The 25631-nt window shown below is 44.7% G+C and overlaps 1 protein-coding gene across 1 annotated transcript; it reads left to right on the forward strand.

Moving 5' to 3' along the window:
- The first annotated feature begins 10887 nt into the window (after window positions 1-10887).
- Window positions 10888-13714, forward strand: LOC141377691 (uncharacterized). The gene is made up of 6 exons (XM_073922548.1): window positions 10888-11700; window positions 11787-12257; window positions 12653-12822; window positions 12925-13179; window positions 13260-13508; window positions 13588-13714. Exons 1-6 carry the CDS (start codon window positions 11034-11036, stop codon window positions 13684-13686), a joined length of 1911 nt encoding a protein of 636 aa, XP_073778649.1. The 5' UTR covers window positions 10888-11033; the 3' UTR covers window positions 13687-13714.
- The last annotated feature ends 11917 nt before the right edge of the window (window positions 13715-25631 follow it).

A 25631-nucleotide genomic window follows, 5' to 3' on the forward strand; every position in this document is an offset into this window, starting at 1 on the left:
TTAATCAGCTATACTGTTAGAGAAGACTCTAGATCCATATTTGTTTTTACATTACTGTAACGATTGAGTTTAGGGTAGACTTTAATAAAATACAGTTAATGGGAAATTTAATAAATAATATAAATAATTCTCATTAACTTCTGGCCGCAGCTGTATCTGATCTATAGTTGATTAACCATGTGGTTAACAAAATGGACTACAAACTACAGCATGCACTGCACACACACACCAGTTCCTTATCTTGTCTGATTGCAAACACTCGCAGCTGAAGCTGCTCAAGGACTCATTACACAGACCATTTATTCACCACATTTGTTCACACACATTGCTGAGTGTTATTTGTTTGTTTTGTTAGTCAAACGAACCTTTAACATTAAAAAGCGTTTAATTTCTATGTCTAGCCATGTTCTTTGATCCTTGTCAGGGTTTATGTAATCTATTCCAAGCCCTGTACCTTGTTTATCATACCTTCCTCTAAGTTTGACCATTTGCCGTGTTCATTGTCAATGACTTCTGGATTATCTTTTAACCTGATTGCTCCTGTGTTGACCGTTGCCTGCCTGACCATTCTGTTAAATAAATCTGCATTTGGATTTACTCCAATGTCTAAGAATCTTTCAGTTACACTTGTAAAGTATTTATTATTTATCCACATTAACTAATGCATTATTAACATCCAAAATTGCGCTTGTTAATGCATCGTGAGTTAACATTAACATTATTTAACTTAAATAACATTAAGTAATGGGCGATGTGGTGGCGCTGTAGGTAATGGTGTCGCCTCACAGCAAGCAGGTCGCTGGTTCGAGCCTTGGCTGGGTCAGTTGGCGTTTCTGTGTGGAGTTTGCATATTCTCCCGTCACGATCACCAGCGATCTTAACTCTATGGATCGCTGGAATACATGCACAATTACTAACAATTAGCCTTCTGACCTCTTGGCTGTTACTTTGACTACGTTTATGGATTGCCTGTATATATCTGTTTGCCCCTGTATTGACCACTGCTTACCTGACCTTGCTATTAAATCTGCATGTGGATTCGCATCTATGTTGTCAGTGTCACTTCCCCCAGTTACATCCCCGGGTTTGCATGGGTTTCCTCCGGGTGCTCCGGTTTCCCCCACAGTCCAAAGACATGCAGTACAGGCGATGTGGTGGCGCTGTAGGTAATGGTGTCGCCTCACAGCAAGCAGGTCGCTGGTTCGAGCCTTGGCTGGGTCAGTTGGCGTTTCTGTGTGGAGTTTGCATATTCTCCCGTCACGATCACCAGCGATCTTAACTCTATGGATCGCTGGAATACATGCACAATTACTAACGGACTACAAAACAGCCATTTCATGGACTGCAACTCCATACATGCACTCCGCTCACACACACGTTACGCATCTTGACTGGATTGTCAAGAAGTAATTACACACACTTTTTAAGCAGCACACACACTCATTCTAGTTGCTGAGTTTTGTTTAAAATTTGTGACCTTAAAACGCGTTTACTTTGTCTTGTTTTTCCATGTTTACCCTCATCTTGTTCATCTGTTTATCCCTGCCTGCCGCCAGCCTTCTGACCTCTTGCCTGTTACTTTGACTATGTTTATGGATTGTCTGTTTATATCTGTTTGCCCCTGTAGTGACCACTGCTTACCTGATGTGGATTCGCATCTCTGTTGTCAGTGTCACTTCCCCCGGTTACATCCCAGGGTTCGCATGGGTTTCCTCCGGGTGCTCCGGTTTACCCCACAGTCCAAATACATGTAGTACAGGCAAATCGGTGATGCTAAATTGTCCATAGGGTATGTGTGTGAATGAGTGTGTATTGATGTTTCCCAGAGATGGGTTGCAGCTGGAAGGGCATCCACTGCGTAAACATATGCTGGATAAGTTGGCGGTTCATTCCGAGATTAATAAAAGGACTAAGCCGAAAAGAAAATGAATCAATGAACATTAAGTAACGTTAACAACGACGAACATATATTTTTATAAATGTATTGTTAATTGTTTGTTCATGTAAGTAAATACATTAACTAATGCACCATTATTTTAAAGTGTTACTGGAAAAAATCATGACATGGTCAATAGTTATTTTACCTGAGTATATATTTATAAAAGTGTGTGTTCGAATTACACTTTGCTGAGGATTCAATGAAATAATCTACTGATGTGAAGTAACTCTATTGAAATAATTCACTTTATTGCAGGACAAATGAACTTCTCGTGTCGTACAGCCCGGTGTTATTTTTGATTTTTTTTAGGTCAACCTTCATTGTAATTCTGGAGTGGCCTGATGTCACTTTTATTGAAACAATCTGAACAGAAAAAGCAGGCATGTGAGCTTAATAGCCATCATCTGTAACCTTTCCATGCCTTAAGCTCATGTCTGCTCTCTCTCTCCCTGTTCTGCACAGAATCGCACAGACAGCTTTGTTTTCATTCCCAGGTTTAGTTATTAATTTACTTTTTCACTTCTCAGGCCTCTGGGTTTGTTATATTTAGGAGTGGCGTTTGATTAAGGCTCAGCTGTCCAACATTAGACAACAAATGACTGCAAACTGTATGATGCTGCAAACTTTAAGCATTACGCATTGTGCTATATTAGTGCTTATCCCAAATTAAAAAAACATACAAATGTTTCTTAGGTAAAAGGACCATAGGCTCTGCTTGGGTGGCTCATGATGAGACATTGTTATAATTACTGAGAACTTTACAGCATGTTTCAGATTAAACTCATGTCATTAGGCTTAGGCAAATTTCTGATTGTTACATTATCTACTGAACATACAAATCCACAATTGACTAGTTTTTGCACAGACAAGCACTTATTGCAACACAAATTTACTCTTATAAACTTAAAACCCTATGTAATGCTAAACCCCTTTAAGGTGCCATTGAAAAAAAATCTGGATAGGCATAAATATTAAAAGTTCAGTACATGAAAATTAGATACAGTGAGCCTGAAACACCATTATTTCCCAGATTTTATGTAAATTAGTGTAAAAACATGTAAATTGTGTAATTAGTACTCTATGGCACCTTTAACAATGGTAAAATCACTTTAACATTGGGCTAACATAAATTTGCACGTTAAATAAATTTAATTGTGGCTTTAAATAGAAAATATATAAAATTTTCAATATATCAAAAAGATTTCAAAGGGCCATGACACCCCCCTGTTTCAGCAGGGTTTTTTCACAACTCTACTTTGGAAAAAGTCAGGAAAGTGGGCGTGTCCAGCTCTGTTTATAGGGGAGTGTCGAAGAAGGGAAAGAGGGAAGGTCCGTAAAAATTTGCATAAAAAATGGGAGTGCCGGTTAGGGCACGTGCGGATTTTCACAGAGGCAAAACAAACACACAGCCGCAGGGCAGAAAGACAGTGACTGTGTTTACATGGACACCAGTAATCGAATTATTTGCCAAATTATTATATGGTGGACTTTAACTGCAGTTTGGCTCTTTCATACAGGAATTTCATTCATGCCCCTCATGAAAAATGAGATATTTGATTCAAGAAGCTGCTGTAAGCGTGTATTTTTCATGCAATGTTTGGTACCGCATGGCGAATGAAATAAAGAAACCTCTGCATTTCTCTGTAATTTAGATGCATTCAGTAGGTAGCTTCAGAAAGCCGTTTGTGTTATTCCTGTCACAAAATGCGGTGAAAATCCTACACGACGGTAAGTTTGATTGTGGTGCTTACATGTTTACATTGGCGAGGCAGTTGGTTTAAGACAGGGGTGTCCACACTCAGTCCTATAGGGCCAGTGTCCTGGAGAGTTTAGCTTCAACCCTAATCAAACACAGTTGAACAAGCTAATCAAGCTCTTACTAGGTATACTAGAATCTTCCAGGCAGGTGTGTTGAAGCAAGTCGGAGCTAAGATCAGCAGGACACCGGCCCTCCAGCACCGACTTTGGACACCCCTGGTTTAAGATGTTGGCTCGACATTGGATTTTGGTCACTTTCCAATCCAACCTAAAATCAACCAAATATTTACTGTCTTTGTTACACAACAGTTCATATGTTACAGCGAAGTTTCTTTATCCAGCACATTAGTTTCTTTTCTTCTACTGTCTGCATATTTAAACATGTAACTTAAAAAGGTGTTGAGATTCTTTCTCTTTATCAATGATGAAAATAACTTTGATTGAGTCAGATTAATTACAATTAAGTCAGATAAATTATTGATTTAAACACACCGTCCTTTAACTGCTTTCTGTTTCCAATTATTAGTTCAGATTAGCAGTGTAAGCTTCAAGCCTTAAGGCCTGTGCACGCCGGGATGCATTTTGCTTGTGTTTTCCGTCAATGTTTAAAGCCTCGTGGCTAAATAAAGGGCGTCAAAGTGATCGTGCACACCAGCGCGCAAAACGCCAGGCAGAAAAGCAACATTTTTAAAGCAACGCTTCATGCTCATTTTTTGTTTTGAAAACCTTCTCCTCCAATCAGGTTGGCACTTTTGTTCACGTGCACGGAGCTGCTGATGTTACAGTAAACAGCACTGGGAGGTACTCAAGTGCAAAACTGTCAATGCGCCCAACTGTCAGAGCGCACATTGAAGATACCCAGAGGCGATATGAACGTGGAGCTGCTTATTGCACTGGTGAACGATAATAATTTCTTCATGGCTAGAGCTGCAGCTGCTACTTGAACCATCCATGCGTGTTCGAATCGCCAATAACTTTAACAACTATCGTGTCAACTTTCTCTCTTCTTCTTTTTCTTTATTACAAACAGGTGTCGGAAGCTTAAAGTTATGTAGCACCATCTAATGTCAAGGAGTGATTTTACATACTCTTCTGCTCAACGCCAGTGAAAATCGCTTGGGTTTGAATCCAGAAAAACGTCTCAAAAAACGCTGACAATAAACACATATGAAAAGCATCCTCGTGTATGAGCCTTTACAACGTCAAAATAATGTTGTTCTTAGATAATGGCTAGACACCTGATGCCACAACCTAAATCTAACCTTAAAGGGCCATGAAACCCCCTCGTTTCAGCAGGGTGTTTTCACACCTCTACTTTGGAAAAAGTCAGAAAAGTGGGCGTGTCCAGCTCTGTTTAGGGGGGAGTGTCGGAGGAACTAAAGTGGGAGGGTGTGGGAGTGTCTATTTGGGCACGCACGAGTTTCAGTCAAAATACTCACACACAGGAGAAAGTGATGGTGTTTAATTAATTATGTGGAATTATTTGCCAAATTATTAAATGGTGGACTTTAACTGCAGTTTGGCTCTTTCATTCAGGGAATTCATTCATGCCCCTCGCGACAAACGAGATATTTGATTCGAGGATCTGCTCTAAGCGTGTATTTTTCATGCAATGTTTGATACCGCACGGCGAATGAGAGAAAAAAAAAACCTCAGCATTTCCCGGAAACTTAGATGCACACGGCAGGTAGCGTCAGAAAGCCGCGTGTGTTATTCCGGTCAAAAAATGCGGTTAAAAACCCTAAACGGGGTTAAAGTTTGGTTGTGGTCCTAACATGTTACGGTGCAATAGTTAACTTAGTTCGATACGAACAAACTGAATAAACAAAGAGCACTGGTCGCTCACTTACCAAATCTGTAGAGACAGGACAATCCACAGCAACTAGAGTCGCGTCTTTATGAAGAGAGTACTACAAGCGAATCCGATCTCAGCGTTTGCAGATGAGAACAGCTCTCAGGTAAACAATAATCCTCCTTAGACACGTAAGTTATTGTTGTCGAGCGTCGCGTACACTGTTAATCCACACGTGAGTCTGAGCTCTCACAGAGAGAAAAAGAAAACGAAACTTAACGGCAGCAAACTATAAAAGCAACACTTCACGCTTGTTTTGCCAACACAAAGTGGCGTCTATGTCGTGTAAACACAGTAATGAATATTAATGAAGTTGTACAATAGAGCGCCCTGATTGGTTGTTTCAAACAGAAAGTAAAAAAAATTCATTTTGAAAACGAAATGCATTGATTTTATTTTTTTGCTGTTTGAAACAACTAACACTCATTTGGGGGATGGTGGGTCTCTAGCGGGGGGGGTCTTTGGAACGACCGCTGGCAAACGGTATGGATAAGCTCACCGGGGGCGTTGGTTAGACCCAGGGGAGAGCCCACCAAGCCATGCCCGGATAGAGACCACTCTCTCCGGCATGACCCGCGCCTGGAGGGCGGGGTAGCGCGTCCCTGGGTTTCGCTGACCTGCCGTCAAGTTTTCGATAACAGACACATATGAAGGACTTAGTGCAATTTCCGATTTCGCGGTTGATCGAACCAGGCCCCAGAGGCATTCAAAGAAGCCCCAGGAGATGCGTTCGAACCCGGGGGAGCTAGGTGCGCGTTACTGCCCTGGTTCAGCCAAAGACCCAGGCCTCAAAGGCAATCAAAGAAGCCCCAGGAGATGCGTTCGAACCCGGGGGAGCTAGGTGCGCGTAACTGCCCTGGTTCAGCCAAAGACCCAGGCCTCAAAGGCAATCAAAGAAGCCCCAGGAGATGCGTTCGAACCCGGGGGAGCTAGGTGCGCGTAACTGCCCTGGTTCAGCCAAAGACCCAGGCCTCAAAGGCAATCAAAGAAGCCCCAGTAGATGCGTTCGAACCCGGGGGAGCTAGGTGCGCCCTACTGCCCTGGTTCAGCCAAAGACCCAGGCCTCAAAGGCAATCAAAGAAGCCCCAGGAGATGCGTTCGAACCCGGGGGAGCTAGGTGCGCGTAACTGCCCTGGTTCAGCCAAAGACCCAGGCCTCAAAGGCAATCAAAGAAGCCCCAGTAGATGCGTTCGAACCCGGGGGAGCTAGGTGCGCCCTACTGCCCTGGTTCAGCCAAAGACCCAGGCCTCAAAGGCAATCAAAGAAGCCCCAGTAGATGCGTTCAAACCCGGGGGAGCTAGGTGCGCGTAACTGCCCTGGTTCAGCCAAAGACCCAGGCCTCAAAGGCAATCAAAGAAGCCCCAGGAGATGCGTTCGAACCCGGGGGAGCTAGGTGCGCGTAACTGCCCTGGTTCAGCCAAAGACCCAGGCCTCAAAGGCAATCAAAGAAGCCCCAGGAGATGCGTTCGAACCCGGGGGAGCTAGGTGCGCGTAACTGCCCTGGTTCAGCCAAAGACCCAGGCCTCAAAGGCAATCAAAGAAGCCCCAGTAGATGCGTTCGAACCCGGGGGAGCTAAGTGCGCGTAACTGCCCTGGTTCAGCCAAAGACCCAGGCCTCAAAGGCAATCAAAGAAGCCCCCAGGAGATGCGTTCGAACCCGGGGGAGCTAGGTGCGCGTAACTGCCCTGGTTCAGCCAAAGACCCAGGCCTCAAAGGCAATCAAAGAAGCCCCAGGAGATGCGTTCGAACCCGGGGGAGCTAGGTGCGCGTAACTGCCCTGGTTCAGCCAAAGACCCAGGCCTCAAAGGCAATCAAAGAAGCCCCAGTAGATGCGTTCGAACCCGGGGGAGCTAGGGGTCCATTGCTGAGCTGCCAACCCGTCTCCCAGCGCTCATATCCCCGCAGGCCAGCGCGCGCAAAGGCCTATTTGGGTCACCAACGGTAAGCGAGGGGGCCGGAGAGCCAGGAGGGGGGGGTCTTTGGCGATCAGTGGTTCCCCGGGATAAGTGAGGGTGTATTGGGCAAAGAGCGCGGGACATGGAGCCCTGGAGGCCAATGGTGCACCAGCGGTACCAATTTACGCATCAGCTGAAACATTAGTGCGCTCACCGGGGGCGTCGGTTAGACCCAGGGGAAAGCCCACCAAGCCATGCCCGGATAGAGACCACTCTCTCCGGCATGACCCGCGCCTGGAGGGGGGGGTAGCGCGTCCCTGGGTTTCGCTGACCTGCCGTCAAGTTTTCGATAACAGACACATATGAAGGACTTAGTGCAATTTCCGATTTCGCGGTTGATCGAACCAGGCCCCAGAGGCATTCAAAGAAGCCCCAGGAGATGCGTTCGAACCCGGGGGAGCTAGGTGCGCGTTACTGCCCTGGTTCAGCCAAAGACCCAGGCCTCAAAGGCATTCAAAGAAGCCCCAGGAGATGCGTTCGAACCCGGGGGAGCTAGGTGCGCGTTACTGCCCTGGTTCAGCCAAAGACCCAGGCCTCAAAGGCAATCAAAGAAGCCCCAGTAGATGCGTTCGAACCCGGGGGAGCTAGGTGCGCGTAACTGCCCTGGTTCAGCCAAAGACCCAGGCCTCAAAGGCAATCAAAGAAGCCCCAGGAGATGCGTTCGAACCCGGGGGAGCTAGGTGCGCGTAACTGCCCTGGTTCAGCCAAAGACCCAGGCCTCAAAGGCAATCAAAGAAGCCCCAGGAGATGCGTTCGAACCCGGGGGAGCTAGGTGCGCCCTACTGCCCTGGTTCAGCCAAAGACCCAGGCCTCAAAGGCAATCAAAGAAGCCCCAGGAGATGCGTTCGAACCCGGGGGAGCTAGGTGCGCGTAACTGCCCTGGTTCAGCCAAAGACCCAGGCCTCAAAGGCAATCAAAGAAGCCCCAGTAGATGCGTTCGAACCCGGGGGAGCTAGGTGCGCCCTACTGCCCTGGTTCAGCCAAAGACCCAGGCCTCAAAGGCAATCAAAGAAGCCCCAGTAGATGCGTTCAAACCCGGGGGAGCTAGGTGCGCGTAACTGCCCTGGTTCAGCCAAAGACCCAGGCCTCAAAGGCAATCAAAGAAGCCCCAGGAGATGCGTTCGAACCCGGGGGAGCTAGGTGCGCGTAACTGCCCTGGTTCAGCCAAAGACCCAGGCCTCAAAGGCAATCAAAGAAGCCCCAGGAGATGCGTTCGAACCCGGGGGAGCTAGGGGTCCATTGCTGAGCTGCTAACCCGCCTCCCAGCGCTCATATTCCCGCAGCAAACATAAGACCCCACCGCTGACGGAGGCTAAAACGACGTGCGGCTGGTGCCCCATACACGAGCCCAGGGCCGGTGGTGACCCATTCACAAACCCAAAGACCGATTGGGCCACCAGCGGTACGTCTTGGCCAGTTGGGTCACCAGCAGCACGTCTGTCTGATCCATGCGGTTTGGAGGAGTTAGTGTCCCCGGGCTTAATAGTGGGGTGCCCGGGCACGGCTGGTGATTAGGTGCAAATCTAGGGGGTCCTTTGGAACCAGCGCTTGCCGCCGGAGAGTGCGTGTACCTCGGGCAGAGCGTGCAGGGCACGGCCCCCCCCCCCCAACGCTGGATCTCAGAGGCCCCAGGGGCTGGGCTCGCTCCCCAAGAAGGGTGTGTGTGCCCCGGGCAGAGCGCGCGGGGCACAGGCCTCCCCAACGCTGGATCTCAGAGGCCCCAGGGGTTGGGCTCGCTCCCCAAGAAGGGTGTGTGTGCCCCGGGCAGAGCGCGCGGGGCACAGGCCTCCCCAACGCTGGATCTCAGAGGCCCCAGGGGCTGGGCTCGCTCCCCAAGAAGGGTGTGTGTGCCCCGGGCAGAGCGCGCGGGGCACAGGCCTCCCCAACGCTGGATCTCAGAGGCCCCAGGGGCTGGGCTCGCTCCCCAAGAAGGGTGTGTGTGCCCCGGGCAGAGCGCGCGGGGCACAGGCCTCCCCAACGCTGGATCTCAGAGGCCCCCATTAATGGTTCACCAGCGGCTCCATCGATGGTTCACCAGCGGCACATCTTTACGCATCTAGCGCCAAAGGTCCAACAGGAATACGTTATGCCTGGCGCTCACCGGGGCGTTGGTTAGACCCAGGCCCGAGCCCACCAAACCATGCCCGACGGGAGACCACCCTTCCCGGCCTACTTGTCGGGACGTCCCGCGCCTGGAGGTTTTTGCCCGACACCCACAATCTCTGACCTGCCATCAGGGTTTCGGGGAAGGCGTAAAAATATGGACTTAGTCTCTGACAGTCCAGTCGCCAGACCCCACGGTGACTGATCGATAGGAGCTAGTGTGGCGCCCCAGGGGCTAGGCCCCCACCCAGGCCCCCCAAAGCACCAATGGGGTCGGCCTCTATGGGTGTGGCAGATCCTCCCCGTCCTGGGCGCTGTATCAGGGAGGCGTGGGGGTGTCCCTCCGCACACAGCGCCCCCCTTCCCGCCCCGATCTGTGGGTAAAGGACCCAGATGGCCCGTCTGGCTAAATGACCCAGAGCTTGTCTGCTGCTCAGCCCGCCCGCCAGCCCGCCCCCCTGGACTCCGTTTCCCCCGCGCCGATACTCGGCCCGTGCCCCCGCCCCACGCCCCTCGCCCTGCGAGGGCTTGGGGATGTTCGGTGGGTTCGGTCGAGTCACCCGGCGTGGTGAATCGAGGCCCCAGGGGCAGCGTAGGGAACGAGCTGGTGTGGGCTTCGATTCTACCCCCGCCCGAGTGTGTGCGTCTGCATCCCGTCCGTCCGCCCGCCCGCAACGCCGCCCACCCCCTGGGTTTATCCTTGCTGGCTCCCGGCTGACCCCCACCCCGCCTACCCTGCTCCCGGGGGAGTGAGGGTGGTTGGTTGGGAGGGGAAGCTAGTGGACTCCGGCGAGGTGAAACGTGCCAGGGTCAGTGGTGCCGGGGTTACGGGCTGTCTGAACTCCCCTTTCGATGGTTGGTGCGTATCCCATGTTGGTTGTAGCAGGTCACAAAAGCTCCCGCGGCTGGCGCGTGTGGAGCTGTCCCCCCCCGATGGGGCTCAAACAATCAATCCCCTTTTTGGGGTGGAAAAAGTGAACGTGGATGGCTGTGGAAAAGCTCCCGCTGGCCAGAACAGCAAAATGAAGGGGGGATAGGGAGTGAGGTGGGACACCCCTTCCCCAACTCGAGTCGTGACAAGAGAGAGAGGTGTCGAACCGCTGACCGGGGCAACGATGAAGGGGCGGTGGGGTGAATTGTTTAACGGGACACCCCCTCTGGTTCCTTTGAAAAGGGGGGAAGGGAGTGAGGTGGACACCCCTCTCCCCCCTACTTGAGAAGTCGTAACAAGAGAAGGCTTGAACCGAATGGATCTCCGTAGGGCATCGGCTTACACCTCCTGGTGCGGGGGGGTGTCCTTCCCCTTTAAGAAATACGGGTCCACCAACGTCATGACGCGGAAGTGGACGCCGCCTCCGGCCGCTTATTAACCGCCGCACGTGGCGTGCGGGCCCCTTTCCCCCTCTGCATTGGCTCTGGCACGGTCATGGCTGAATGTGCCCTATGCTTCAACGTCTACAGCCGGCTTGCGCCTCACCTGACGGCCGTTCACAAGGTGGCCAACTCGGACGAGAAGCGGCTGCTTCTCGCGCTGGCCGCCGGCCGCGTGGACACGCGGAAGACACCGTGCCCGGTCCCGGGATGTCGCCGGACGCCAGCCCGCCTAGACAGGCACTTGAGGCAGCACGCGGAGCTCTCGACCTCGGGAAGGAAAGAGGCTATGGGGAGGGCGAAACGCCGGAAAGTAGCTCGGGAGTTGCAGTGGCTGCGGTCCACCCAGCCTGCAATCCCTGTCGTGTCCCAGCTAGCATCGTCCTCCGAGGGGGAGCGGGACTCGGAGGACCCAGAGGCCGGCCGCCCGTGCGCCGACCGCGGCTGCAGGCGCGCCACCGAGCGCATACAGGCTCAGCTCACGGACCTGGGGAAACAGGTTACCAAGATGCGGTCCACCCTGCTCCAAATCACACGCCTCTACCGAGAGCTAAGGAAGGGAGAAGGGGGGAGAAGGAGGAGGAAGCGGGCGAGGAGAACCAGGTCGCCTCCTGCACCACCGCCTCCCGGGCGAGGGGCGGCCGGAGGTCCGACGCCCCCCGAGCCTCCGGAGGCTTTGGAGCCCACTGCCTACCCGTTCCCGGACCACGTCCCCGCGCTGAGTTGAGTATATTTCAGGCACGTCACTGTCGCTCTGCTGGGTGTGTGGCTTCGGGGAAGTTGACTCTTGGTTGTGCTCGTTCCACAGACCTTCTCTTGGGGGAGTTCGAAGGGTACCAACTGGGCAGCGAGCCCACCCCCCGCCTGCGGAACAACGTCACTTCGAAGCTGGGGAGAATCAAAGCCTTCCTGGGTTACATGGCCAGGGGCACCGCGGAGCCAGGGGACTTCCTCTTCCTCAACCAACCAGCCCGCATCCGAGCGTGGGCCGCCCGGCTAGGTCAGACGCGCATGGCCGAGCCCACCAGGCAGCACTACCTGAAGAACGTGGCTCAGTTCCTAGACTACCTCTCGGAGACGCCGCCGGCCGCCTGTCAGCTCTCCAGCACGGCTCTGGTTCTGATTCGAAGGGAGGTCAGAGCCCTCATCCGCGGCATTCGCCGGCGTGTCGTCGTGCACGAGGTAAGGACCAAGCAGGCGAAGGAAAGCCGACTGATCCCCAAGGCCAGTCTGGTGCGCTGTCACCGGACCGCTGGGAGGAAAATTCCCGCCCTGCTAGGTAAGCAAGCCCTTCCGCCGTTCCAGCGATTCCCCCTGTTCGTTCTTCCGGGGCACCAACAGCCCTTGGTTCATCCAGCCACGTCTGTCTGCCCCTCTCCCCCGCGAATGGGACTCATTCGGGGGGGAAGGGGGGCAGACCGACGTGGCTGGATGAACCAACAGCTGCTGGTGGCCCGGAGAGGAGTTGTGCGTTTCTTCTTCAGGGGCACCAGCAGTCCATGAACTGCTGGTGCCCCTGAAGAAGAAACGCACATTTCCTCTCCGGGCCACCAGCAGCTGTTGTTTGAGCTGCTGGCGCCCCGGAGTACAAGTCACCAGCAGCCAAGAGCTGTTGGTGACCCAGAAAGGAAATAGAACCGTCGGTGGTGTAATCTGTCTAATGTCTTTCACCAGATAGCCTCGAATCCAACCCAAGCACTAGGCAACAGTGGCGCTTCTATGGCTTTCTGACTGGCTACCTAACCTCCATCTCTGGGCACCGCTGTGGAGTCTTCCAGAATCTCACAATCCAGGAGGTTGAAGAGGCCTCCAGAAGCCCCGACGAGTCTGCTTATGTCATTAACGTGAGTATGGCGCAAGTAAGGTGGGGGTCACCAGTAGCATGCTCTCTCTCTCTCTCTCTCACTCACTCACTCACTCACTCACTGCTTGTTCTCTGATGGCAGATTACCACTCACAAAACAAACAGAGCCTTTGGGGCGGCTCAGCTGTCCCTAAACAGGGAGGAATACAGCTGGTTCCGCAGGTTTTTGGCGCTGCGGGCTGGTCTCCCCGGAGGGAGCCAGGCTACCTATTTCTTTTTCACTTCCAGAGCCAGTCCTTGTCGGACCCTGAACAAGTACTTTCAGTCTGCTTGGCTCAGTATGGGCCTTCCAGGCAAACCCACCTTTACTGACGTACGCACTGCGATCGCGACTCATGTGAGTAGGCATTGTGACGCCCCTGTAACTACCAGCGGCGGCTTCTATCCTAATCAAGCTTCTGTCTCTCTCCGACGCAGGCAAAGAATGCACACTCTTCAGAGGATCGCCGCAAGGTGGCGCAATTCATGTGCCATGACACTTCAACCTCAGATAAGTTCTACGCACTTCACCTCGGACCTCTCCAAGCACGCGAGCGCCGCAGACTCTTTGAAAGGGCCCTGGTGGAGGAGGAGGAGGAGGAGGAGGAGGAGGATGGGGAGGCAGCGGGCACTGAAAGCCCCCCGCGGAAAGGGCGCAAGAGGACGGAGACTTCCGTCTCTCCCCTGGTAAAAATCACATTCTCTTTGGCGTGGACAGCAGAACGTGTGGCATTGGCTAACTTCCCTTTATGTGTCTCTTTTCCAGGAGGGAACCAGCAGGAGGACGCTGCCATGGCGCCCTGCCAAAGGGAAAAGCCAGGGCGCTCGCCCGCTCGAACAAACAGAAGACTCTGAATCGTCCTGAATAAATATTGTACAACTTAACGGTCAAATGGTGTTCAGTGTCTTCATTATTCCTTTTATTTATTATCTGTGTGGTAAAAGTAAATTCAGTGGGGACAAAAATGAGCCCTGTCTTCTTAGTTCAACGCTGTATGCCTGCTGCGTCCAGGTCCTGCCTTGGCTACGTTCCGATTGGGACAGATTAGCCCTAACTTGTGTGTTAAAAGTGTCACGTGGGATGCCCTCGTCCAGGTTCTGCCTTGGCTACGTTCCAATTGGGACAAACTATCCCTGCCTTGAGTGTTAAAAGTGACTCGCGGGACGCCCCCGTCCAGGTTCAGCCTTGGTTGATAGCTCATAGGGAGAATGAATCCCTTTTCCAGCACAAGGGGGTGATGGGCTGGACAAATCTGTCCAGGTCTGCAAATGCTTTGAACGCCCAGAAGGCCTTGAGTCCAATTCTGTATATTAGCAAGCTTCTCCCGGGACAGCTCGGTCCTTAGAGATGCATGAATAGGTCAGGACAGGGCAGCTGTGGAGTGGAGGTTAACTTTATGGAGGAAGTACGAATTTGCTTGAAATAACGCAAAAACAACCAATTTACACTTTTTAGTGAAATATAGGTGTCTTAATAGTGTTTTTAGCAGTGTGGGACACATATATGACTGTCAACAGCTCAAAAAATGTGTTTTGGTGTTTCATGACCCTTTAAGGCTCGTACACACCGGGACGTTTTTCGTTTGCGTTAATCGTCAGCGGTTTTCAAGACGTTTTTTTTCGGATTCAAACCCATGCAATTTTTACTGGTTCGGGCATGCATAATCAATCTTTAACGTTAGATGGTGTTACACAACGTTGGTAATGGTTCAAGTAGCAGCTCCAGCTGTAGCGATGATTAAATGATTATTGTTCACCAGAGCAATAAGCAGCTCCACGTTCATATCACCTCTTGTCACGACTGTCAGTGACCACTAGAGGGCGCTGTAGTTCAATGGACACTGAGTGAAACTACAGCGCCCAAAAAGACTACATTTCCATACATTCTTTCGCGCACACACCCGGTCTGTCAACTACACTGATTTCAACCACAGCTGTCTCCAATCTCCGTTGATTACCTGGACTATATATTCAACCATTCCACCTCTGTTTGTTACTGCGTTGTTTGTCTATCTTGTCATCAGTTTCTAGTAAGTCTTGAATATCGAGTTTGTTGTTACCTTAGTCTTGTTCCTGTTTCTGTCATAGTTTCTTGTTTTGCTGTTTATTTGTTACTTTTTTATTTTTGAACACCGGACATCTTGTTTTTCTGTTTGCTGCACGATTGTAAATAAACCTGCACTTGGATCCACACCTTTTTGTTCCTGTTTTGATCACGCTAACGTGACACCTCTGGGCATCTTCTTCAATGTGCACTCGCATTGACAGTTTTGCGCTTGAGTGCCTCCAAGTGCTGTTTACTGTATCTTCAGCAGCTCTGTGCATGTAAACAAAAGATGTGATTGGTGGAGAAGGTTTTGACGTGGCACCTCAAAACAAAAAACATGCGTAGGGTATGAGGCGTTTTTTTTTTTTTTTTTTTTTTTAAATCATGTTTTTATGCCTGCCGTTTTGCGCATTGGTGTGCACAATCACATTGACGCCCTTTATTTAGTCATGAGGTGTTAAACATTGAAGGAAATTGCCAGCAAAAAACGTCTCGGTGTGCACAGGCCTTAATTTTAACATCTTATGAAGTTGTGTGCCTGCTGGGTAGTATCTCTCAAAATTGATTGTTTACTACGAATACTGAAAAAAATGCTGGGTTCCACAAAATTCCTTCATGTTGTCCCAACACAAATCGATTAAGTTAACTTAATAGTTTTTACAAATTTAAATGGATTGAACATAAGATGATTACATTTTCCCAAAAAAGTCTCAAGGATTGTGTTCATTCAGCTAATTTTGTTGTAAAAAAAAAAAAAAGAAGTTTAAACAAGTAGCAAAAATCATTTTTAAGTGTACAGTAATTTATTGTAAAATTAAGAAATGTTCTTTATGTTTTTATCATATTTAAAAAATAAATCCCAGTAACCACAGCTGACAATGTTTTACCATATCTTTTTACAGTGTATTAACATCATAATGAGTCTGCAGTTTTGCTCAAGGGTGATTAAGCTTCACACTTGCGTGCAGGACCACATAAATTCAGACTCAAGATTGATGTTTAGAGAAAGTGACGAGTGAGGCGTGAGGTGCATGTCTGTGGCACAGTCTGCTGGCTGGAAATGCAGATAAGGCATGAAAGACAGAGCAGATGTTGAGAGCTGTTTCCCAGCGAGCGCTTCATCCTACAGGTCTGGGTTTTACATGATCCTCCCCAACACTTCTTCCCATGCATGTCAGACTGTGGGGATCCTATAGTGAAATCTGATCCGTAGGAGCGCAAGTCCAAGAATGGCAAGGCTGTTTCTGCGTGCAAATGTATCATTTGTCTGTATGTCAGCCTATGAGATGACGTTTGTCTTTTCCTTTTAGGGCACTGGACATGGATGTCTTGGATTATTTTGATTATACTGGCAGAAATATTTACAATATTGTTATTGATATATTTTTTTTTCTGCGAACGTGTTAAGCTGGATCTGGTCTGTTCTTTCCAAACCACCTGCTATATCATAATGTAACATATTCCATAGGAAAAGGCTAGAATCCTGCGTTGAGAAGAATTGAGAATTTGAGGAATTTTGAGGATCAACCGATTGAACATTTAAATGCCACTGAACATTTAAAAAGTGATCCTAATGTTGGTTTGTACTGTTTGCAGAATAAGAATAAAGCATGACTGCACTGAACTGTCGATTAAATAAATCGGTTTATTTGTTTGACTATGTAAATTATGTTAAAAGATTAGACCCTGATGCTGTAAAGCCAAAGTTCATTGCAAGGTATAAAGAAGGTAACAAAACAACTCCAAAAGATAAATCAATGTCTTTTAAAGCCAAACATCTGTGAGAAAGAACACACTTTGAAGCAGTCCAGTACACTTGCATGGACTAAAATCATTGATTTTTGATGTATTGGGTGGAGTTTCCCTTCGAAGAAAAAGATGTCAGATGCCAGAAACACATTCTAGACAGCCAACAGGAATGTGTTGAATTAATGAGGATAAGTGACATAGAATTAAAGCAAAATACAAGCATTTTAGGTCGTCTATTAAACTCCCCTGTGTGCAATCATAATTTTAACTGCATCAATGATCTTGGTAGCCCTACCTAATTTGAGCTACTATAGATAGATACTATCATCTATTTTAACTAATTAATTAACTAACAGTTTGAAGATTTTAACCATTTAGATTTGCTTTAGGAAGGTTGCTGGTTCGAGTCTCAGCTGGGCCAGTTAGCATTTCTTTTTGGAGTTTGCATGTTCTCCCCGTGTATGTATGGGTTTCCTACGAGTGCTAGGTGTCACCCACTATTCAAAGACATGTGGTACAGGTAAACTGAATAAACTAAATTATCCATAGAGTGTGTATGAATGTGTAAAGGTGTTTTCCAATACTGGGTTGCAGCAGGAAGAGCATTAGATGCATAAAACACCCGGTTCAAATGTTATCCTTTGATTAAAAGGCCAGCAGGGGCCTTTTGTGCCTACTGGTAGGCTCAGAAGGCTGTTATCATCCGTCAACATGGTTAATCAGCTATACTAATAGAGAAGACTCCAGATTCAGATCTGTTTTTACATTACTGTGACGGTTTGGTTTAGGGTTTGGGTAGATATTAATAAAATACAATTAATAGGAAATTTAATAAATAATAAAAAATAATTCGCATTAACTTCTAGCCGCAACCATATGTGATCTATAGCTGACTATCCATGTGGATGGAAGATAACAGCCTTCTGAGCCAAGCAGTAGGCACAGAAGGCCCATACTGGCTTACATCTATCAGCTAATAACCACTTATACCGCCTATTCAATTGAGTGATAACATTCAAATCAGCTGGAAATAGAGAACAAAAACAAACAAATAAATAAAGTACAAAATAAAAATTTCCCATATATATATATATTTATATAGGAAATTTTTATTTTGTACTTCATATTTATTTGTTCGTCCAATATATATTATATACTGAGCAAATTTTCTTTCATAAATGCAGTCTGGCATATGTTAATTTATTTTAAGAAAGTTGTAACGATGTCATTTGAGTTTATACAGTATAATGTTATAATCTGAATTTGTGAATCTTGTTTAGTCCTTTTTAAATTTCAAAGTACCACCACAATTTTAATAAAAAATTATTTAAAAAAAATCAATAATCTGCTTGACACAGACAAGAATTTAATTCCTAGCTCCTAGATTCTTCTCTCTTAGTCAGACAAATTGTGGAAAGTAAAACTTAAAACTTTCACGGCTGGCTGGATTTATTCAAGCATGTTCAAATATGTACCTATTAAAAGCTTTTTTTATTTTTACATTTTTATGTAAATCATTATACATGAACTTAATGAGTGAAAACCAGATACGGAGGAATCTTCATATATCCCCAATACTCCAGCAAATATTCTACTGAGAGAATGAAAGTTGAATCAGGCTCCTCCTATAGAAGCATTAAATCTTCAACTTTTCAGGGTGACCCTAGCTATACATAAACAAACATCATTGGTTCTTGCATGTTTAATCAAGTTTGAGTGTTTGTTTACTATATTTGATGACAAGAATAAAATGTTAACACGTAGTACATTAATTTCCTTCATCTTAGTATCTAATTTATCAGAGGTCGCCACAGTGTAACGAACCACATACACAAACACACACACTACAGCCAATTTAGTTTTCACTTTACTTACACTGCATGTCTTTGGGGGCGATGCAGTGGCTCAGTAGGTAGTGCTGTTGCCTCACAGCAAGAAGGTTGCTGGGTCGTTGGTTCGAGCCTCAGCGTTTCTATGTGGAGTTCTCCCTGCGTTCGCGTGGGTTTCCTCCGGGTGCTTCGGTTTCCCCCACAGTCCAAAGACATGCGGTACAGGTGAATTGGGTAGGCCGTAGTTATGTATGAGTGTCCGTAGTGTATGAGTGTGTGTGTTTGTGTGTGAATGAGTGTGTGTGAATGGATGTTACCAAGAAATGGGTTGCGGCTGGAAGGGCATCAGCTGCGTAGAAACTTTTTGGATAAGTTGGCGGTTTATTTCGCTGTGGCGACCCCACATTAATAAAGGGACTAAGCCGAAAAGAAAATGAATGAATGATTGAATGATTGTCTTTGGACTGTAGGAGAAACCAAAACAAACACGGGAAGAACATGTAAACTCTTCACAGAAATGCCAACTGGCCACCTTCTTGCTGTGAGGCAACAGCGCTAATCTCTAAGCCACCGTGTCACCCATTTAGTACATTTTAAGTTTAAATAAGACTTAAACAAAATATTTTTAAATAGTAATGGAGTAAAATCAAGTATTTTACACTCCAGCCTTTATATGAGGACCTCATTTGTACATCCCTTTGTTTCTCTGCCAGTTTGTCTTGTCATTGTCTCACCTGAGCTGACCTTCAGTCCTCCACCCAGCCCATAAAACGATGTGATAACAACAGCGTTTGCTTTCATTCATCTCCACCATTGTCAAAGCGTCTACCAGCTTGTTTTATAGTGTCTTCTTTTTCCCAGGAAACAGTAAAATCCCTCGATAACATAATTGGGACGTTTCACATACAGTACATCAACTGATGCAAGAAAGATGCAAGGCTCTCGATGAGTAATAACTTTTAAGCATAAGAATCATAAGATCAAATGACGTCTAGAAAAACATGTGTTCTGACAAAAATAAATGACATCATCATTAGGATTTCCCCTACCTTCCACTCAAATAACAATATAGCCTCTTCGTCTTATCGGGATTCATGCAAAGCAGATAGATGAAGAGTTTTTATGATCTCTAAACTCAACCTTTTCAAAAGGCTCCACACCCTCGCCAAGTTACGATCTTCTGCACATGTTGCTATTTTAACAGCACAATCAAATCAGATCCTGAACAATGATCAGTTGGGTTTTCTTGGCAATGGGTTCATGTGTTGGAAACACCTGTTAATGCTAATGGTTTTCCAAAATATGATCCAATAATGCCATCAGGAATAGATTTTAATGGCATTTGATGTTTAGAAAAAGGGAAACTATCAGCCTTACTTATAACGTGGGCTTGATCTGGAAAGAATGCCGAGTATATTTATGCAATTGTTTGTCTTGTTGTTGCTGAGATCCAAGATTATTTTATACTGTGATATATGTGGGACAGAGTTGTATTATTCTGTGGTCCATTTTATAGGCCAATATTCAGGCTGATGGTTGAAAATGATATGGGCCGCTATTGTTTGGTTGACATGGAAACGTGCCTTTATTTATGTGACGTGTATCTGACATGAAAGTGGTCTTTTTTTTGCATGAGCATTGAAATTCAACTCATTTCCAAGACTCTTTCATCCTTGGCCAAACACTGAACAGCGAAGCATTTTTAAAAAAAGTTGTTCTTGCAGTAATCTTGATATCAGTAGAACATTTGAAAAAAAAAAAGAAAAGTTTTTCTGTGCTTTTTTGTTTCTAGTAAAATATGGATTTGCTGCTTGGCACAATTCTGTGGTCATCAGTCATATTATTCATGTTTATCATGTGTTTGTCATGGTAATGTAGTGAAATTAAACTACATGAACTTTTAACAGCTCAAAAAATGTAAGCTGCAGGTCTTATGAAGTTGGTTTCTTTAAATTATCTCCAAGGACTACATTTCCCACAAGCCCTGTACCTGGAACTTATTACTGGTCTCACCTGTTTCCTCTTAGGAGCCATATAATGGTTGCATACACACATACATTCAGGATGAAGCAGTGCTTAATTTGTAAATGAATAATACCCAGAACAAAACCAGGACAAAAAAAGTCACTAAACAATTTCAGTTTTCCCGCATTTTTATACAGTCTTTATGTTTTTTGTGCTATTTTGCGTTATAGGTTATGGAGGACGAAACCTGCAAAAACAAATACGCAAAAATGTAAATGAATTAGCTAATCCATAAATTACAGCATAAATAAAATAATAAATCAATAAACATGCAAATAAATAAATAAGTGTATATAAAAATCCACAAATTCCTGCATAAATAAATATATTAATAATTAATAGTGCGGCAGGTAAATTAATAAATTACACAAATGTTGGGGGATAAAAAACTCTCTCATTAGCATGTTGAGCTGAGGAAAAGTACATATGGAACTACGCTCAGAAATGAAGAAACGTTTAAAAGAGGGGATAAATAAACTTTTAGTTCACATTTGTGTAATTTATTAAATTATTTACCTGCCCGCACAATTTATTTATGCTGAAATTTCTGGATATTTTATACACATTTATTTATTTATTTGCATATTTATTGTTTTATTTATGCAAGAATGTATAGATTTGTTTACTCATTTATTTATATATTTGCATATTTATTTATGTATAATTTTTGCAGTCATGGCTAATAAATCATGTACAAAAAAATCTGCAATTTTACGTTTTTTTTTTTTGGTCCCACTTTATATTAAGTGGCCTTAACTAATATGTACTTACACAGGAATTAATAGTTTGATACAATGTACTTATTGTTTAAATACATGTATTTACTGTGTACTTATGCTTGATTAAATACATGTATGTAATTACATCTGTAATTAACTTTTGTAATTACATTTGTAAATACACTGTTGACCATCCCTTACACCTTAACCCACCCTTAAACCTACCCATACCACCAAACCTGTTCATAACCCAACCTCTATCCCAACTAAAAAGCACCACAAGTGTTCTCAAATACATTATGAACACAGTAAGTACATTGTATTTATTTTTTGATGTAAGTACATAGTAGTTAAGGACACTTAATATAAAGTGGGACCTTTTTTTTTTCAAGAACTTTAACGGCCGTTAAATTCCAGAAATTTACTGTAAAATAACGAACATTACATTACAGAAATTTAATGGTGAACTTTGTACATTTCTGTAGTTCAATCTCTGCTATTTTACAGTAAATTTCTGCAATTTAACGGCTGTTATTTTACAGTTTATTTCCGGCAGCAGGGGTAAAATTATGGATTTTTTTTTTACAGTGTAGCTACAAACATATATTGTATGAACAATCACTGTTTAGTTCACTTCAATATTATGTGCCAAGTGAAAAAAAAATAACACACTTATCTATAAGAAGTTTTCTGGCTAACTTGAGATCGCTTTGCTTCTGTCTTCCGCTATCCTGATCCATTCACAAAACATGAATATCTGACATTTTCAGAAACAGGATCCGGCAAGATCTGGCTCTAATTGAGCACTGGGGTGAAGTGTTGTTTGTCCTGCATCATACCAACAGTTATTCCTTTTATCAGTCTTTTTCCTGTTTTGGCTCTTGCCTGTATTTGCTGTTTTTTGTTATCACTTGCTGTCTGCCCCAACCTATGGCCTTTTGATTGGAAAACTACACTTACTTCTATTTACCAGTGATGTAACCCCTGCCTGTTTGACTATGCTGTGTACAACAAAGCTGCATTTGGATCTAACTCTGTCATCCATGAGTCATTTGTAGATATCTACAGTATTTTCAGAAAGGAGGGTAAGAGAAAACTGTGAGTGTATTAACCCTGAAATAAGGATAAAATGGGTTTTCTAGCTTCAGAATGATAGTAAAAAAGGAAAAGAACATTTGTGAAATGAAGCTTTAACTCAGTTGCTGAGATCACTTTGTAAATAGGTAAAGGATAGACATGTAGGGCTCTATTTTGACGGTCCATGCACAGAGCGCAAAGCGCAGGGTGTAAACGCTTTTAGGGTGTGTCAGAACGCATTTTTGCTAATTTAAGGACGGGAAAATCCGCTTTGCGCCTTGGCGCATGGTCTAAAAGGGTTGAGTTTATTTTGTTAATGAGTTATAGGTGTTTTTTGAGAATAAACCAATTAGAGTCTCATCTCCTATTCCCTTTAAGAGCCAGCTGCGTCGCGCCATAAGCACATTAGCTATTTACAGGACGTAAAGTAAGTCTAAGTGGAAAAACTGAGCATTTCACTAGCAAACAGTTAACTTTTTTTTTGTTAAACAGAGCATCTACTGCGTGAGAATGAGAGATAATGGATCACTTTCGCTCTTGGATAGGGAAACCTTTACGCACAGACATAGTCTCTAAATAATTAATTGTGTTTGTTAAGCGCAAATATTCGTTTCAAAACTATTTCTAAATTCAGTTGTAATTTCCAGCAAAAGAATAAATGAACAATATTAACGAAGTGTGCTCAAAAACCTGAGTTATATCCTAAAAAACATGCTGTGCCCCATATGGTCTAAAACCTGACAGGTGGGTAAATCTAAGCTTGTTTTTAACAAGTATAAATATAAATATGAATATGTATATAATAAATAATACTGCCAATAATAATAACATTTTACAAAAGCAAATTGTTATGAATGAACTGAAAAAGCCTCCCGAGATGAAGAAGACATAAAAGCAGTGATTTTTCATATTTATGTAGGCTAGAAAATAATGTCTTGTAATATTTTAATTTCTTTATATTTATATTCTATATCTATTCTTATTATATCCTATATATATACCCTTAATATTTAAATTTTTTCATATGTAAAGATATTTGCCTATTGCTCTCTTGTGCGAGGCGCAACTCTGCGCCGGAGTTTAGACCGGGTTTGTTTTGGTCTAATGAAAAATCTATTTTAGTTTCTCAAAATAGCAACGCGCCTCAGAACGCCTTCCTTTTTAGACCAGAACGCATATGGGCGCACATATGAGCGCTAATGCATTTGCTATTTAAACAGCATAGTGCAACGCCTCAAAACGACTCTTGCGCCAAGCTGAAACTACCAAAAGACTACCGCGCCACGCCTTGCGCCACATTGCACCGGGTGTATGATAGGGCCCGTAATCTGAGGTAAATGCTGCAATTTATTCTCAAATTGATCAACCACACCACAACCAAAATAAGTAGTTCCTCATACAAGAGTTTTTGAGATACTCTGATCTTGTTTTTATATTTTGGTTACGCATATACATTCAAACTGTTGAATAAATGCAATATCCCACTTATAACACAGTGATTTGGTTGTATATAAGCACTCAGTGTTGGGCAAGCTACTTGAAAAATGTAGTGAGCTAAGCTATTAGCTACTCTACTTAAAATGTAGCTTAACTACACTAAAAGCTACCACCTGGGAAATGTAGCAAGCTAAGCTAAAAGCTACAAGGCAAAAGTAGCTTAGCTACATCCAAGCTATTTTTGCAGTTTTTATTTTGAAATCGAAGCAACTCAAATCCAAGTCAATCATATCTTAGTGATCAATAAAACTTTAAATGTTACATATGAGGCAAAATTGTTCAGTTATTTACTGTAAATAGTATGCTGTACTAAACAGAAACACATTATAGTATAACAGCTAAAACAAAAAATCCAATAAAACCAGGTGTTACACATTGAAAATACTATAGTAAAGGGATTTTTTTGGAATATTTATACATAAGTTATAGCATTTTAACATGTACTTCTCGAGGTATGGTAACGAGGAATCCTGCTTCAGAAATAACTCCTCTCCCTCAGTCATCTTTCCATCAAGCAAGTTTCGGTTGCCGACATCGCCAACCAGAGGTGGCAGTAACGCACCAAAAAGTTTGTTGTCGAACACCGTAAAACAGGAAGAAGAAGAATTCCTCATTCTAGCCATCATATGGATTTACTATCACCGACTACACACCGGCCTCACAGCTCCTTGAATGTCGGTGCCGTCACTTATTGATCCGCGATCTGTAAATGTAGCTTGTGTGGATGTTACTCCGCTACTTGACTAATAAAATAGCTTCGCTACTGAAAAGCTATTTGATTTAAGAAAGTAATGGCGCTACTGCCAAGCTACTAAGAAATGTAGTTAAGCTAGTAGTTTCACTACTTGTAGCGACGCTCCTGCCCAACACTGTCAGCACTACTGTGATTATCTACAGTATTCAACCTGTGAATCACTGCAGTGCTGATATACAGCTAAGGCTAAATCAATTCAATTAATTGATTGAACTTCCTTATGGAAACAGGCCCAAGGTAAGGGTTAAGCAATGGATTGGTAAATAAAGAGATGTAGATTTAATTTCTTAAAGTTTTAATTCAACTATAATGACAACAAAATTTTCATTTTTAGGGGATAACAGTTACAAAAATACTATGTTTTTATTTATTTAAATATTTTTGTTTTTGGTTCTCTTAAAAGAAGCTGAAACTAATAAGAAAATAGTTATTTGTACCAACGGATATTCTGAAAGAAAGAAAAACGAAAGGCATGCTGGGAGAGTCTGTGTCAGTTTCGGTTTACTGCTTCCACTAGGATACAGCTTGTTATGTTCTGGCCTCTTTGCTTACTCAGTGTTTATACTGTCTCCTTAGCTTTCCAAGACAGGCCTAATATCATCTGTCAGTGAGCCACTTGGAGGTATTCTCTCACTGTTTTATCTCTTTTGTTCTCTTTTGACAGCTGATGCTATTGAGGTTGTGAAAATATTCTTATAGTCACTGAGAGAGTGTGTTGACAGTGCCTTGGGCACAACAAAAAAACTCAAGATCACCAGGGCCCTGGTTCAAATACCTGTTTTGAAAAGGGCTTGGTGTGGCTTTCAGGTATGTAAGCCAGACCCATGAACAGTATAAGTAACAAATTACTGTATAATTAAATGCCACCTTCAACATTCAATTCAATTCATCTTTATTTGTATAGCACTTTTACAATGTAGATTGTGTCAAACCAGCTTCACATAGGAGATTATAGTGAACTGAAACAGTGTAAGTTCAATTTTCAGAGTTTAAAATCAGTTCAGTTTAGATTAGTTCAGTTCAGTTCAGTGTGTTTTAATATTCACTGCTGGCAGAGCAAATCCATCAATGCGCAGCTCTACAAGTCCTAAACTATGCAATCCAGTGGCGACA

This window comes from Danio rerio, chromosome 14 (genome assembly GCF_049306965.1).
Source record: "Danio rerio strain Tuebingen ecotype United States chromosome 14, GRCz12tu, whole genome shotgun sequence".
NCBI classification, from domain to species: domain Eukaryota; kingdom Metazoa; phylum Chordata; class Actinopteri; order Cypriniformes; family Danionidae; genus Danio; species Danio rerio.

Coding starts and splice junctions, on each gene's coding strand:
- LOC141377691 (XM_073922548.1), top strand. CDS start 11,034: ATGGCTGAATGTGCCCTATGCTTCAACGTCTACAGCCGGCTTGCGCCT. Junction 11,701..11,786: donor GGACCACGTCCCCGCGCTGA/GTTGAGTATATT, acceptor CTCGTTCCACAG/ACCTTCTCTTGGGGGAGTTC. Junction 12,823..12,924: donor AGTCTGCTTATGTCATTAAC/GTGAGTATGGCG, acceptor CTCTGATGGCAG/ATTACCACTCACAAAACAAA.